The 13,389-nt window shown below is 48.0% G+C and overlaps 2 protein-coding genes across 3 annotated transcripts in view; one reads left to right on the top strand and one right to left on the bottom strand.

Annotated features, from left to right (window-relative positions):
* Positions 1–283: 283 nt before the first annotated feature.
* SMYD4 (SET and MYND domain containing 4) lies at positions 284–10,534 on the bottom strand. The gene is made up of 10 exons (XM_050929467.1): positions 10,172–10,534; positions 9,950–10,094; positions 8,390–8,470; positions 6,005–7,175; positions 4,726–4,908; positions 4,081–4,250; positions 2,997–3,129; positions 2,377–2,493; positions 1,892–2,015; positions 284–683 (listed from the first exon to the last, which is right to left on the bottom strand). Exons 1-10 carry the CDS (start codon positions 10,303–10,305, stop codon positions 530–532), a joined length of 2,412 nt encoding a protein of 803 aa, XP_050785424.1. The 5' UTR covers positions 10,306–10,534; the 3' UTR covers positions 284–529.
* The window catches only part of RPA1 (replication protein A1), a 47,020-nt gene continuing 44,162 nt past the window's right edge, over positions 10,532–13,389 (top strand). The window contains exons 1-2 of one of the 2 annotated variants that reach the window (XM_050929469.1): positions 10,532–10,619; positions 13,006–13,053. In XM_050929469.1, the coding sequence (XP_050785426.1) occupies positions 10,617–10,619; positions 13,006–13,053 (51 nt within the window). In that variant the 5' untranslated portion in view covers positions 10,532–10,616. Of the gene's footprint in view, positions 10,620–10,669; positions 10,787–13,005; positions 13,054–13,389 lie in introns of those variants that run through there. The other variant, XM_050929468.1, reaches the window with a different exon arrangement.

Raw genomic sequence — 13,389 nt, 5'->3', positions numbered from 1 at the left:
TACCAGTTTCCCAGAGTTCCTCCAACGTCACCATGTGTCCCCTGTGGTGAGCCCCACTGTTCTGGCCCAACTTCTATTGCATCCTGTGGCTCTACATTTCCCAGCCTGCTGCCTGCCTCAGTCCAGCCCCTTGTCTCATGTTTGCAGGAACAGGTGTGCTGAATGACAGGCAAGCACTTCACAGTTTTCAAAAGCAAACAATAGTGGTGGGCGTTGGGGGGGCTGTGTGCATAGGGCCAACATCTAACCCGCCAGGGAAGAACCACAACTTCAGAAAGACGCATAATAGGCTCTCAAATGCTTTTCTCAAAAGCATGTTAAGAAATTCTATAGCAACATTCATTTCTATGAGACAGCCCTTCTGTCAGTACCCCAGTGGTGTCCTCTCCCATTTCAGCAGTGATCAGCTTCATTCCCTGGCCCGCCCCACGGACATTTCAGAGCTCACCCAGCTTGTAGCCAGGCCCTGCCCTGCCACATGGAGCTTAACTTCCTGAGGAGAGTGCAGCACTCCAGCTTCCTTTGTTAGTCACTCCACCCTGTGAATGAGGCTTCTGGGCAGCTCCAGCAGACAGGCTCTCATCTCCTGCAGCTCCTGGACCTGGGCATTCTGAGGGCCACAGTGCACAGACAAAACTGTCTCTGCTCTTTGAATTGTGCACAGAGCTTCAGACACTGCAAACCTGAAGTACGGAGGGAAGAAATGTGAGAAAGATTTAGGGGACAAACTTCCCTCAGCACATTTGATGAAGCCATTCATTCAGCACTCTTCATCCTGTCCTCCATTTCCCCTTAAGCCAGGACAGCTCAGGCATTTCTTCCTTCTTTCACTAAGACAGAAATTCCCTGATCACAGGGGTAGGACTCACCCCCCACATCCCATCACTATCAGGCATGGGTGCTGACTCTGTGGGTGCTCTGGGGCTGAAGCACCCACAAGGAAAAATTGGTGGGTTCTCTGCATCCACCGGCAGCTCCCCCACCCCACCCCAGTTCACCTCCACCTCCGTTCTGCCTCCTCTCCTGAGCGCGCCGCTGGGTCCTGCTTCTTCCCTCTTCCTCCCAGTGCTTGCGCTGCAAAACAGCTGATTCAGCAGCAAGCCTGGGAGGGATGGGGAACACGCGGCTTGGGGGAGGAGGTGAGGCCAGGGCGGGGATTTGGGGAGGGATCCAATAGGGGCAGGGAGGGGCAGAGTTGGGGCGGGGACTCTGGGGCAGGGGTGGAGTTGGGATTGGGCTGAGGGGGGGGCACAAGCACCCACCGGAGCTGACAAAAGTTGGCACCTGTGCTATCAGGTAAATGCCCACTGTTTTAGCCAGGGAACTCAAAGTGCTTCACCCTTGGAAAAACTGCCATATTATCTTATTGCCACTCTTGCCAAGGTGGGAGACAGTTAAACCAGAAATACTGATAAAAAAGGGGTCTACAAAAAAAGTAATGGGATCTGCTGGCCAATGACAAGAAGAGAAAGCATCTGAGGCACTGTCACTTTAAAAGGAAGTGTCAGCAGCACTGTAGTATTGGGGTCTACACACTCTATGGTACCTGGGATGCCAGAGAAGAAGTAACAGGAAAAGGGGCGATAGGACAGGAGTGGGACAGAGGAATGGGTGGGAAGGATTCCAAAAGGAACACGAGATGGCTCCCTAGCCAACTGAAGGAAACTTTCATTTGATCCAAATACTTCACAGCCTCCACCTCATCCTGGATAAAGGGTAGATGTTTCCCCTTTGCCAGAACATCCAGCAGTCCTGGAAGACATCTTGCAAAGGGTCTAATGATGCCAAGGACTTCCTGCCACACCTCCATCTCAGAGACACAAGACACATGGACTAAGGAAGGGAAGAGCTGTAGAATGAAGGGTGAGATTGTTGGAATGGGGCTCTTTACCCATTAAAGAGGATCTGTGCCAGTTTGAAGAGTTCATGACCTGTTTCCACACTGGATGGTCCATGGCGAGCTTCCACAATTTGAATGCTGCACCGCAGGTGCCTCGCTGCTTCCTGCCACTTTCCTGGCCAAAAAGAGAACGGATTATTATAGCTCCCTTTCTATTGCCGCTGCCATGGAAGGAACTCAAAGGACTTTACAACCTTAGTGAACTAAGAGTCACAGTCCTTCTAGGAAGTTACAGAGGAGTATTATCCACATTGTACAGGTGGGAAACTGATGCACCCAAGGTCACACAGCCAGTGCCTGATGGCTGGGAATAAAGCTTGTGGCTAAAACTAGATTCCTAAGAAGATTCTGCTATGTCAGTTTAGTGGACTGCAATAAGAGAAGGGAGGTGAGAAAGCGAACAGACCAGTCAGACCTTAGATTTAATAGGCCAGCCATAGGAAAATGACCCCAGAGGGGACAGGAAGACATCTTACCAAGTGTGGCATAACCCTGTGCCAGGTGATCCTCAATCTTGCCCACCAACATGTGCTCTGCAGACAGGAAGTTCTCAGCATCCAGCCGGCACCTCATCAGCAGCTCAACAGCCTGATCTGCAAATCCAGGGAACAAAAGCACTTTACCACAAGACATAAACCCATTCCAGGTGCCAGTTAACCATGATCTGTGAAGTGAGATCGGGTCCACTCTATTCCCACCCCTCCAGCCTTGAGCAGTTAGCCCTGGACTTTATATGCTGTTCTTGCAGAATTAGCTGGGTCACCATTTCTATTTCAGTCTGAAGTCTGTCTAACCTAAGGGTCATCGGGGGCAGGGGGGCCTTCTGAAACATTGGGTCTAGGCCCGAACCTTTAACATTTCCCTGAATTCCCTCATATTCCAGTGGAGCAAATGTGAAATTTAGCCTCCCAGTCTGATCAGCAGTATAAGCAGCCTACCACTTGTGCTGCCAGAGATTCCAGCTTCATATCAGCAGTACCTAAATGCTTGGGCAAAACTGCCATCTGGTGGCTGGGGCCAGGATCTTGCTATAAAGATTACTTGTACTTGTGTAATGAACTGAACAAGGTCCAAGACAGATGGCTGGTTCTCTTACTGGGCTGTTTGTCTTTGAGAAGTCTCAGTGCTGTTTGAACTTGCAGCTGAAGGTCCCATAACTGGCGTAGGAGGTAATCCCTGCCAACCAATAGTGTACAAGCACCACTGGAACAACGAAGCACATCTTCCCCCTGTGGAAGTCATAGAATCATAGGGACATCAAGAAGTCTTCCAGTCCAGTCACCTGCATTCAAGGCAGGACTAAATTATCTAGACCAAGCCACCTTTACGATCATTTCTGCACATAGAAAGCATAGAGTTGTGTATCTCTACTCCCTTGTAGTGTATTACAAGGGTATTACACAGTTTCCAAGCCACACTTTAAACAAAGGGGCCTGTCCGTGTGCTGGTGTCATATCTTCAGAGCTCTGGAAGAAAGTTGAAGGAGTAGTCCTGGCAATGGTGCCAGTCTGAGTCCACTTAGATAAGGCCAAAATAGGGCATGAACCACCCCATTAATCTTCACAGAAAATACACACTTTTTCTTCCCTCTTTCTTGAAGACTCACGGCTCAACAGCTGTTTTAGAAGTAAAAATAACAACATGGCTGTGCAGGGTACTTTACAAAAAACAGATGAAACAGAGTCTCTACCCTAAGAGCTTACAATCTAAAGACAAGACCAGAACAACAGGAAAAGAGACCACCACAAGGTTGGTGGAGGATTAGGGCAAAGATCATATGATCTTGTGGTTGCTCGAGAAAGTAATGCACACATCCTGTTAGGGCCCTAGTAGGACTGTTTTTAATTTATATACCTTCCTTGAGAAATGGGTTTTGTGAAGGGCTTACAGAGAGCAAGGGCACAGACACTTTAAGGAGTTTCCAAACATCTAGAGGACTGTGGGGGTGAGGGGAGAAAACAGTATTGAGTGGGACCTCTGGACAGGCTGGAGAAGTACAAGTCTTCCAAGGGGGTTGCTAGAGAATAACGAGACCATCCCTCACTTCTACCTAGCCCCAAGAGCAGGGGCTCTGGACTCAGATCCCCTCCTTGCCCTCACAGTACAATGCCAGAGTGCAGAGAATATTTAGTTTTACTAACACTTCAAAAGTTACACAGTTGTGATTATGAAACAGTTACCTGCATTGAAGCATGGCAGCTGGAACAGCAGAATATATCCCCTGTGGCTGCTGTGCCTGTGACATTGGACCCCAGCTCATCCAGGCAGGCCTGGCATCGACACTCAAAGAAATACTGACAAAGGAGCCGTTGCCGCCTCTCAGCAGCCCCCATTCTGCATCGGTGAGGCCCTACAAAGGGATGATAATGAGTCAAAGAGATAATATATTAAGAAAGCAGGGAAGTTGGGTACCCAACTACAGACTAAAATCCCACCCTGCCATGGATTGAGAGGAAACATATAATCCGTGGCTTGTTACATTTTGGGTTTCTCACCCACATCTGAGGCCTTGCAATGAAATCAAAGGGAGTGAAGAAGGGGATGGTGTGGCCCAGTGCTTCTATGTCAGGGATATAAGCTGTGGGTCCCACATCTTGAGATGCACTAGAAAGTGACTGTACGAGACAAACAGCAGGAGTAGGAGGTCTCATGCCGATGTCATTGATGCAGGGTTGGGCACACCCACATGCATGTGTGGATAGAACAGAGAAACTCCAAACACATGTTTAGAAATGTGACCCTTGCGGCCATGATACTGCAGGGATTGCAGAGGTGAAAAGGTCACCTGTGTATCCTATGTATTCCTGAAAGGGACTGCAACTTACCATAGCAATGGACAATCTCCTGCCCTCTTGGGATTGGCTGCGATGCCCTGACTGTGACAACAGTCCCACTGAAAGTCACACTAGTATTAGGGTCGCAGGAATGATTCAGGAGGCTGGTGACAGGGAAGAGGGCTGTGGCCAGGCGCACCTGCTCACTATCTGTAACAACACTGGCTCCAGATTCTAAAGACCACACAACATAAAAGGGGACAAATACATCGTGAAATCAGACTTAGTGACCTACTTTGCTCATATTCCAGGCACTGAATCTAATCACAGCAAAACATCTGGTCTGAATTCAACAAGACAAAATTCAATAAAGATATGTGCAAAATACTCCACTTGGGAAAGAAAAATCAAATGCACAACTACTAACTGGCTAGTTGGCAGTACTGCTGAACAGGATCTGGGGGTTATAATGGATCACAAATTGAATGAATCTACAATGTGATGCAGCTGTGAAAAAGGCTAGTATCTTTCTAGGGTGTATATACAGGAGCATTATGTATAAGACACAGGAGGTAACTGTCCCACTTTATTGGCACTGGTTAGGCCTCAGCTTCAGTACTGTGTCCATTTCTGGGTGCCACCGTTTAGGAAAGATGTGGATAAATTGGAGAGAGTCCAGAGGAGAGCAATAAAAATGACAAGTCAGATTTTCTAAACCTTTTAGAAGGAAAGGTTAAAAAATGGTCATTTAGTCTTGAGAAAAAAAGACTGGTGGGAGGGGTGGGGGGGTTTGGAAAACAGTCTTCTCATATGTTAAGGGCTCTTATAAAGAGGATAGTGATCAATTGTTCTCCATGTCCACTGAAGGTAGGACAAGGAATAATGGCCTTAATCTGCAGTCCTGGAGATTTAGGTTAGACATTAGGAAAAACTTTTTACCTATAATGACAGTTAAACTCTGGTATGGACTTGCAAGAGAGGTGGTGGTATCTCCATCACTGCAAGTTTTTAAAAACAGGTTGGACAAATATCTGGCAGGGATGATCTAGATTTACTTGGTCCTGTCGCAGCACAGGGGGCTGGACATGATGATTTCTTGAGGTCCCTTCCAGCCCTACATTTGTATGATTCCGTGCTGGGCATACCACTGGGAAAGAATAAGGAAGTTTCCATTGTAAAAGAGATGATGAGGTTTTAGTGAGATAAGATACTTACACAAAGTTTACCCAGTGCAGTGGGATCTCTAAGAGTGCTCATCCATTCGCTACATCCCTCCCACAGGACAATCCAACGAGGACAAGAGAGAAGAAGAACACAGTTTCTCACTGACCTGACTCCCGGATTGAGGTCACTGCTTGCGCATTACAGTGCAGCTGCAACATATGTCTCAGCATCGCCTCTCCCAGAATCTGCAGCTCCGGAGACAATTCAGCAGATGTCGGCACATGTGCTTTCAGTTTGGACTGGCTCTCACATGACCCCTGACTCAAAATGGTCAGATCTGCTTCTTGCAGTTTCTTGCATATGGCTACTATGCTCAGGCTGCAAAGGAACTTATGTTCAGGACTGTGCTTTTCAGCATGGGTCAAAAGATTGAAGACAGCTTGGTAAGAACCTCGATACTGTCCATCATCCTCACAATCACGAATCAAAGGCTCTGCTTTCTCAGAGAGACCCTCCATGTCTGCTGTGGAATCTCGTGTCTCATCCCGACTCTTACTTCTGGCTTCAGCCTTGTGAAGTTCCTTGTCATCTCCATGAAACTGCTTCACTAACCTGCTAACCTCTGCAAATCCAGCCACTAGAACGGTCCTCAAGGCCACATGGGAGAAGACCCCTAATGTGAGCAGCAGTGCCCCTAATGGGCACTCTGTACTGTGATAGTGCTCCCACGCCAGCTGTGCACACTTCTTGCTGCAGTACTTGGCATAGCTACACCCCCCGCAGGGCACTGAAGCCAAGAGCCGCTTCAAGCAGCGATGACAGTGGAGGTCCCCATTAGTGACCCTACTATCCCATGTTGTTTCAGCACTGTCCTGGAGCAACAGGCTCTTCCCAGGGCTGAGCACACTTACAAAGGCCTCCTCTTTCACCAAGCTCTCCCCTGGCAGAATATCTTTGGTGGCAACCAGATGACGTCCTCTGCAGGAGTTAAAGTTCAAGGTCACAGATGAAAATGCACTTGAAATTTTACCATTTTCTTCCCAGAATTCCAAGTCCTTTTGAGTTTTGCTGAGTACTTCCGGTACCGATTCTGGGCTACTCTCCTTCTCATGTGCTTTTACTTTAAGTTGACTGATTTTTCTTAGCAGAATCTGGCGTGTGGTACTAGTCAGACTCTGACCCATAGCTATTTTACTCTCCACCTTGCTGATGACCCCTGCTGCCTCCTCTAATCTCCCCAGAAGAAGCAGACACTCAGTTTTCCGCAGCAAGATCTTAGGCTGCAATCTGTTTGGATAGCCCTGGGCTTGAGCCCTGTCAATGTCTTCTAGACAATCCTGGAAGTGAATATAAGAGGCCTTTTAAATGACCTTGAAAAATGCCAGAAAGAGATTTTTACTCTTCTGCCCCACTTGAGTTTGGGCACATTTCATTTATTTAGAACTGCATTAACTAAATTTCTGGTCCATGACTGACCAGGGGTCAGAGTAAAGGCTTATACAGTGCTGCCACTTTAAAAGTGAGACCATTCCACACAGAGAAAGAGCACAGACACTCCCAAGGAATTCTGAAAGGCACCTGCAGCTTGAAACACTTTTAAAACCATATTGGACCACAGCCTCTTGTTCTGGTATTTAAACTTTTACCTTATTAATCTTAATTTGGATTTAAATAAACACAGGAACATCTATCCCAGGTATAATGTACAGGATTTGGAAAATATAGCTTTAATTAGTTAGTAAGCCCTCTACTGGCTTTCCCTCTCTTTTAGGTTTCAAAAGCCACCGGAACACAGAGCAGCAGTGTATAAATGTAGCTAGGCACTGCACATTGTATATGGTTAGTAAATACAGTGATTTGGACTTCACTATGCCAATGTGGTTTCTTCATATTATGTTTCCTGTATAAAGAGCAAAGGACACAACACCAAGCCCTAGTCACCTTTATCATCCACTAAAACTATACCATAAAAACCATTACGAAAAGAGCAGCAACAAGCCATTACAAACCAGATTAAAATCATCCACCACTCAGATTCCCAAAAGAGAAACACTACTCTAGCCCTTCCCAAATGCCATCTTAGGCTAATTTGGACCAAGAGCACACAATGTTGAGCAGTGGTCTCCCACTGAGGCATGGCCTTTACCAATTTAGTGGCACTTCATTTTTATACCTTCAACTAGCCTGACTGCTGCCGTGTTTTGGAAAACATATAGTGGGATTATGCAGTGCTGGCACCATCAGAAACACACAGCAAGCCACTTTTTTGAAGTTGTGGCACAGCATATAAAACAGTTGAATAGCTGCAAATCTTCACTGTCATTATTAGCAGCAAAGAGTCCTGTGGCACCTTATAGACTAACAGATGTTTTGGAGCATGCTCCAAAACGTCTGTTAGTCTATAAGGTGCCACAGGACTCTTTGCTGCTTTTACAGATCCAGACTAACACAGCTACCCCTCTGATACTTGTCATTATTAGATTCACTATACCCAGTTTTCAAAACAAATAGCTGCTGGTTAGTCCTTGATTGTGTCAAATCTAGTACTTACCTCAATGTGACCCAAGTGAAAGAGGGCTGCAGAGCGATTGGCATAACACAATGACATTTCTGGGCTGTTGTGGGACACTGCCTGCAAAGACCAAAAAGAGTAGTAGCCACATTGAGAAAGAGGAATTGGTAAATGTTCTATGGGTAGCTTGGTTTCTGGGATATGAAATATGTGAGGTCACAGCTGGGAAAGGGAGAGGAGTGGGGTGAAGAGAGTCAATTCAACCTGTTATGTACCAAGCACTGGACTATTGTACTGGAGATTTTCATGCCCAATCTGTCATTACCCTATCTTGCTTATCTTGACCTCTTCCATCTTTATTCCACACCATAACAGTTAGGAGGGCTTGTGAGATTCTTGGATGTATAAACAGGGGAATACAGAGGACCAAGGAGGTATTATCATCTCTGTAGATTACATTAGTGAAACCATTACTGGAATCAAGTCTGCTAGTCTATAAGGTGCCACAGGACTCTTTGTTGCTCATTACTGGAATATTATTCCTGATTTTGATGCCTACTCTTCAAAGAGAAATGGTGACAAACTGGAGAGGGTTCAGAAAAGAGCAAAAATATTACTCAAGCTCTGAAAATCCTGCCTTACAGCAAAAGAGTTAAGAAGCTCAATCTATTTAGTTATTATCTGGTTAAAAGATTATTCAATCACAGTCTATAAGTACTTGCACGAGAACATTTCATCAGGACTTTTTCTGTTAGACTAGATTCAGACTTGAAATACAATGCAAAATTTTAACAGAGAGATTAATCAACCACTGGAACCATTTGCCTAAGGACATGGTGGATTCTCCATCACTTGAAATCTTTAAACCAAGATTGGATGTTTTTTTAAAGAGACACTATAGCTTAATCACAAAAGAATGTCTTTGATGTAGGAATTACTGGATACAGTTCTATGGCCTGTGTTGTGTAGGAGGTCAGACAGATGATTAGACAGGCCTTTTCTGGCTTTAAAAATCTATTAATCATAATTTGCCCTTCTCTAAAGTCTTCCATCCAAGGATCACAATGCATTTTACAAAAGCCTGTAAATTAAGCCTCAACACCCTTGTGAGGAAGATGTTTTTATTTTACATATATAGAAACTAGAGAACACAGAGATCATAGATGCAATCCTGAATATTTAAGAACATTCTCAGCTCCTGTGAAAATCACCTGGAGTTGAGACAGTTTAGCACCTTTCCAGATTGAGCAAAGAGCAGTAAGTGACTTGCCCAAGCCCATAGCAGAGATGGGAATAGTATGTGGTCAGGCTACAGCAGAAAAACAGTTACTAAAGAAGACCGATTGGCTACATGCAGGGTCCATGCAGAACAAAACTTCTCATGACTGTTGTACCCAAGGACACCCCAGAATGCTATTTCCTTGCTGATCTTACACGACTGCATTAGACATGTTACAATATTCACAAACCCCTCAGTACTCCCGTGGAGTTCCAGTAAAGTTATCCCCACATCAAACCCTCCTACCGGGAGATGAACCTGAGGCTGAAGGCCCCTCAAAGCAACCGCTTTTCCATCCGTGCGCACAGCTCTGACTCTACCTTGGAATAGAGTCTGAGTGCGGCCGTGTATTCCTTTTTGTGAAATCTCCTGTTCCCCTCTTCCTTGTAGAAAAGTGCAGCTCTCGGATCCTTTCCCACCCAGTTCCGGGCAGCCAGTCTGTGCAAAAACTCTTCCTCTGCGGCTCTGTGAGGAGTTAGAAAGCGCAGAGTCACGGCCTGGCTACCACAGGGAATGCAGGGGGCAGTCAGCCGGCTACTCACTGGAAGAGAGGCAAGCAGAGGAGGAAGGTGTCCCTCAGCGGCACTGCCAGAGAGAGCTTCTGCTGCAGACAGGGCTCCAGCGAGGCCCACCTCCGACGCGCATACGCCGCCCACCTCTCCACAGGCAGATCCATGGCCCGCAGGCGGGAAGAGACGGCAGGACTGCGAACCGGAGAGTGTCCCCGCCGCTTGGGGGCAACCGCGACACGGGCCTGACGCTCACAACAGCCCAGGAGACACGGGCTGCTGAGCCCCCACCCACCCCGCCACTAGCGCCCTGGGCGGCCTTACACACCCCTGAGAAGGCTACAAGGCGCTGCCTCCTCACCCCCTCTCTCAGTCACGCTCCTAGTGCGCGGGACTCAGAAGAGCGAATGGCGGCGTCCACGGCGACACAAACAATGGGCCACAGGGGTCACTTCCGCCGTACAGAGCACGCTGGCCAATGGTGGGTGCCGCGTGGCTGGCGTGCGTACGTGCGGAACGTACGTGCTGAGGGGGTGGAGTTGCGCGACGGCCGAGCGGCGAGCGGGAGGATTTGGCGGCAGTGGGAAGAGCTCGCGGCCTGGGAGGCTACGCACCATGAGCGCGCGGCTGAGCGAGGGGGCCATCGCGGTGAGGGGCTTCGGGGGAGCGGGCGCTCGGCCTGCCCTGAGCTCGCCCAGCGGCGGCGCTGCGGTTCCGCCTCCTCCCGTCGGGGGGAGTGGGGGCCGGGCCGGGCCCCGCGGGAGGGGAGCGGGGCGGGGCTGCCCGAGTCTCGGGGAGGGGTGAGGCGGGGGGTGTTTAATGCTCTGGGGGCAGGGGCCCGGGGCGGGGCATGTGAGGGGAAGGGGGGGCAGTGACTGTATTTCCTGGGGGCGGGGTAGGGGTTTTCGGTGCCCGCCCTGGTGCCCCCCTAGAGGTTAGGCGGGGTAGCGAGCGCCCCCGACTGTAGGGCAGGTTCCCCGAGCTCTCTCTGGAGTGCCCTGGGGCAACCGGGGCCAGATACACGTTATCACGCGCTCTGGCCCTGCGTTCACTACACCGGCGGTTCTCAGACTTCTGTGTTGGTGGCCCCTTACACACAACAAGTCTGAGTGCAGCCCCCGCCTCATAAATTAAACACAACTTTTTTTTATATGAAACACTATTATAAATGCTGGAGGCAAAGCAGGGTTTGGGGTAGAGACCACCATGTCATAATCTCATGACCTCGAGGGGTTGTGACCCCCAGTTTGAGAACCCCTTCACTACACTCCTGGGTTGTTACATTCTTCCACTTCATGGTCACTTCCTCAGTGATCCCTGTCTCACACACCTCCCTTTCCAGCCCTGAGCTTATAGCTGGATAGTATCTGTCTGGCTGTGGATTTCTATGAACACAAACTCTTATTTAAAGTGGTGGAGTAGTGGATTAGTTATAACCTGCCTTTCTGTATCTGAGCTGTTTATTCTTGCTGCCTGTTCATAATTTCACTCCTATTATTTTTGAGGTTTATAAAGTTAGAAGGGAGTGCTTGTCATATGTTCAGTATACCTCTGACAATTGGTTAAATGTACAATTAATATGAGCAGAAGAGAGTCAGCAACAACCCTACAAAGTATAACAAAAAAATAAATTGACCTCATTGGGACTGAATCTTTCTCATTACCCATAGTGCTCTCTGCCCTATCTCTTGGATACTGTTTGCAGTTCAGTCACTGCGTGTGTTTACTACTATTCTGGTGGTTGCCAGTTTGATCACACTTGAATTGAACATCGGAGAAATACACAACACAGAGCAGGGGTAGGCAGACTTCGTCCCAGGGGCAACATCTGGCCCTCAAGTTCCTGGCAGGGAGTGGGGTCTGGGGCTTGCTCCGCTCCGGTGCTCCAGGTGAGGAGCAGGGTTGGGGGGTTGCCCTGCTCCGTGTGCCCCATGGCTCCGTATGGCTCCTGGAAGCACTGGCATGCCCTCCTCTCTGGCTCCTATGCGTAGGGGCAGCCAGGGGACTCTGCACACTGCTCCCGCCACAAGTGCTGCCCCTGCAACTCTCATTGGCCTGGAACTACGGCCAATGGGCGCTGCAGGGGCAGTGCCTCTGTATGGGGCAGCGCACAGAGCCACCTAGCCGCACCTCTGCGGAGGAACCAGAGTGGGAACATGTTGCTGCTTGTGGGAAATGCTTGAGGTAAGCACGCCCGGAGCCTGCACTCCTGATCCCTTCCCACGCCCCAAACTCCTGCCCCAGCTCTGATCCCCGTCCCACCCTCCGAAACCCCTTGGTCCAAGCCCAGAGCACTCTCCTGCACCCCCATCCATCAGCTGAAGCCCTCACCCCTTCCTGCACCCCAACCTCCAATTTCATGAGCATTTGTGACCCGTCATACAATTTCCATACCCAGATGTAGACCTCAAGCCAAAAAGTTTGCCCACCCATGACAAAGAGAGAAACATGGAAAGGGAAGAGATGGGCTTTGGGAACTCTAGGGTCTTTGGCTAAGTTACAGTTTGTAGGAAGTATAACTACTTGCATCAGCTCTATAGGCTGCCTGAAAGTGCTCAACAGGCCACTGTATGAGAATTGATAAACTGGTAAATCAGCCTGTCACTTCTCATAAAGTGCAGGGATTTTTGAGGTGAAATGCTTCTCAACAAATGGTCTGTCCTTTTCCTGGTATCAGGATGCACTTGTACAACAAACAGAAATTTTGAGGATGTTCACATTGTTGGCACACTAACCAAGTTTGATTCCCTATTTTGGGAACAGTTTATTATAATTAGTCTAATTATTTGTTTGCTAAGCTTCTCAGTCACAAAGCTTTAAAAATGTTTTCCAATCAAAAGGATTAAACCCTCTATCTTCCTTTACAGGCCATAATGCAGGGAGAGAATAATTTAAGGCCTGTCCTCCAAGTCATTGTGAGTATTCTCTCAAGTGTCGTCTTATACCTATTATCCGTAGCTTAGTGTACTTAAAATTGTACATACTGATCTACAAGTCCATAAAGATAAGGTACCTGACACACACACACATCATTGATGAATTTACAATCCAATTTGGACATGAAGAGATGGAAGCCTTGAAGGTGAGCAAAGGAGCACTGAAAGGCTCATTGGCATGATCTGAGCAAGCATGTTTTAGTCCATCTGAGATAGACAGAATTACAAGCAATTAAAGCCTATCTTAGCTTTCTGCTTTATAAGTAAGCTCTCCCCAGTAGGTGTGATCTCATACTTTGTCTCTGTGTGCCTGTA

The sequence above is a fragment of the Gopherus flavomarginatus genome, chromosome 19, assembly GCF_025201925.1.
Source record: "Gopherus flavomarginatus isolate rGopFla2 chromosome 19, rGopFla2.mat.asm, whole genome shotgun sequence".
In the NCBI taxonomy this organism is placed as follows: domain Eukaryota; kingdom Metazoa; phylum Chordata; order Testudines; family Testudinidae; genus Gopherus; species Gopherus flavomarginatus.
Note: the sequence above shows the minus strand (reverse complement) of the source record. Positions and strands in the feature narration are given on the sequence as shown.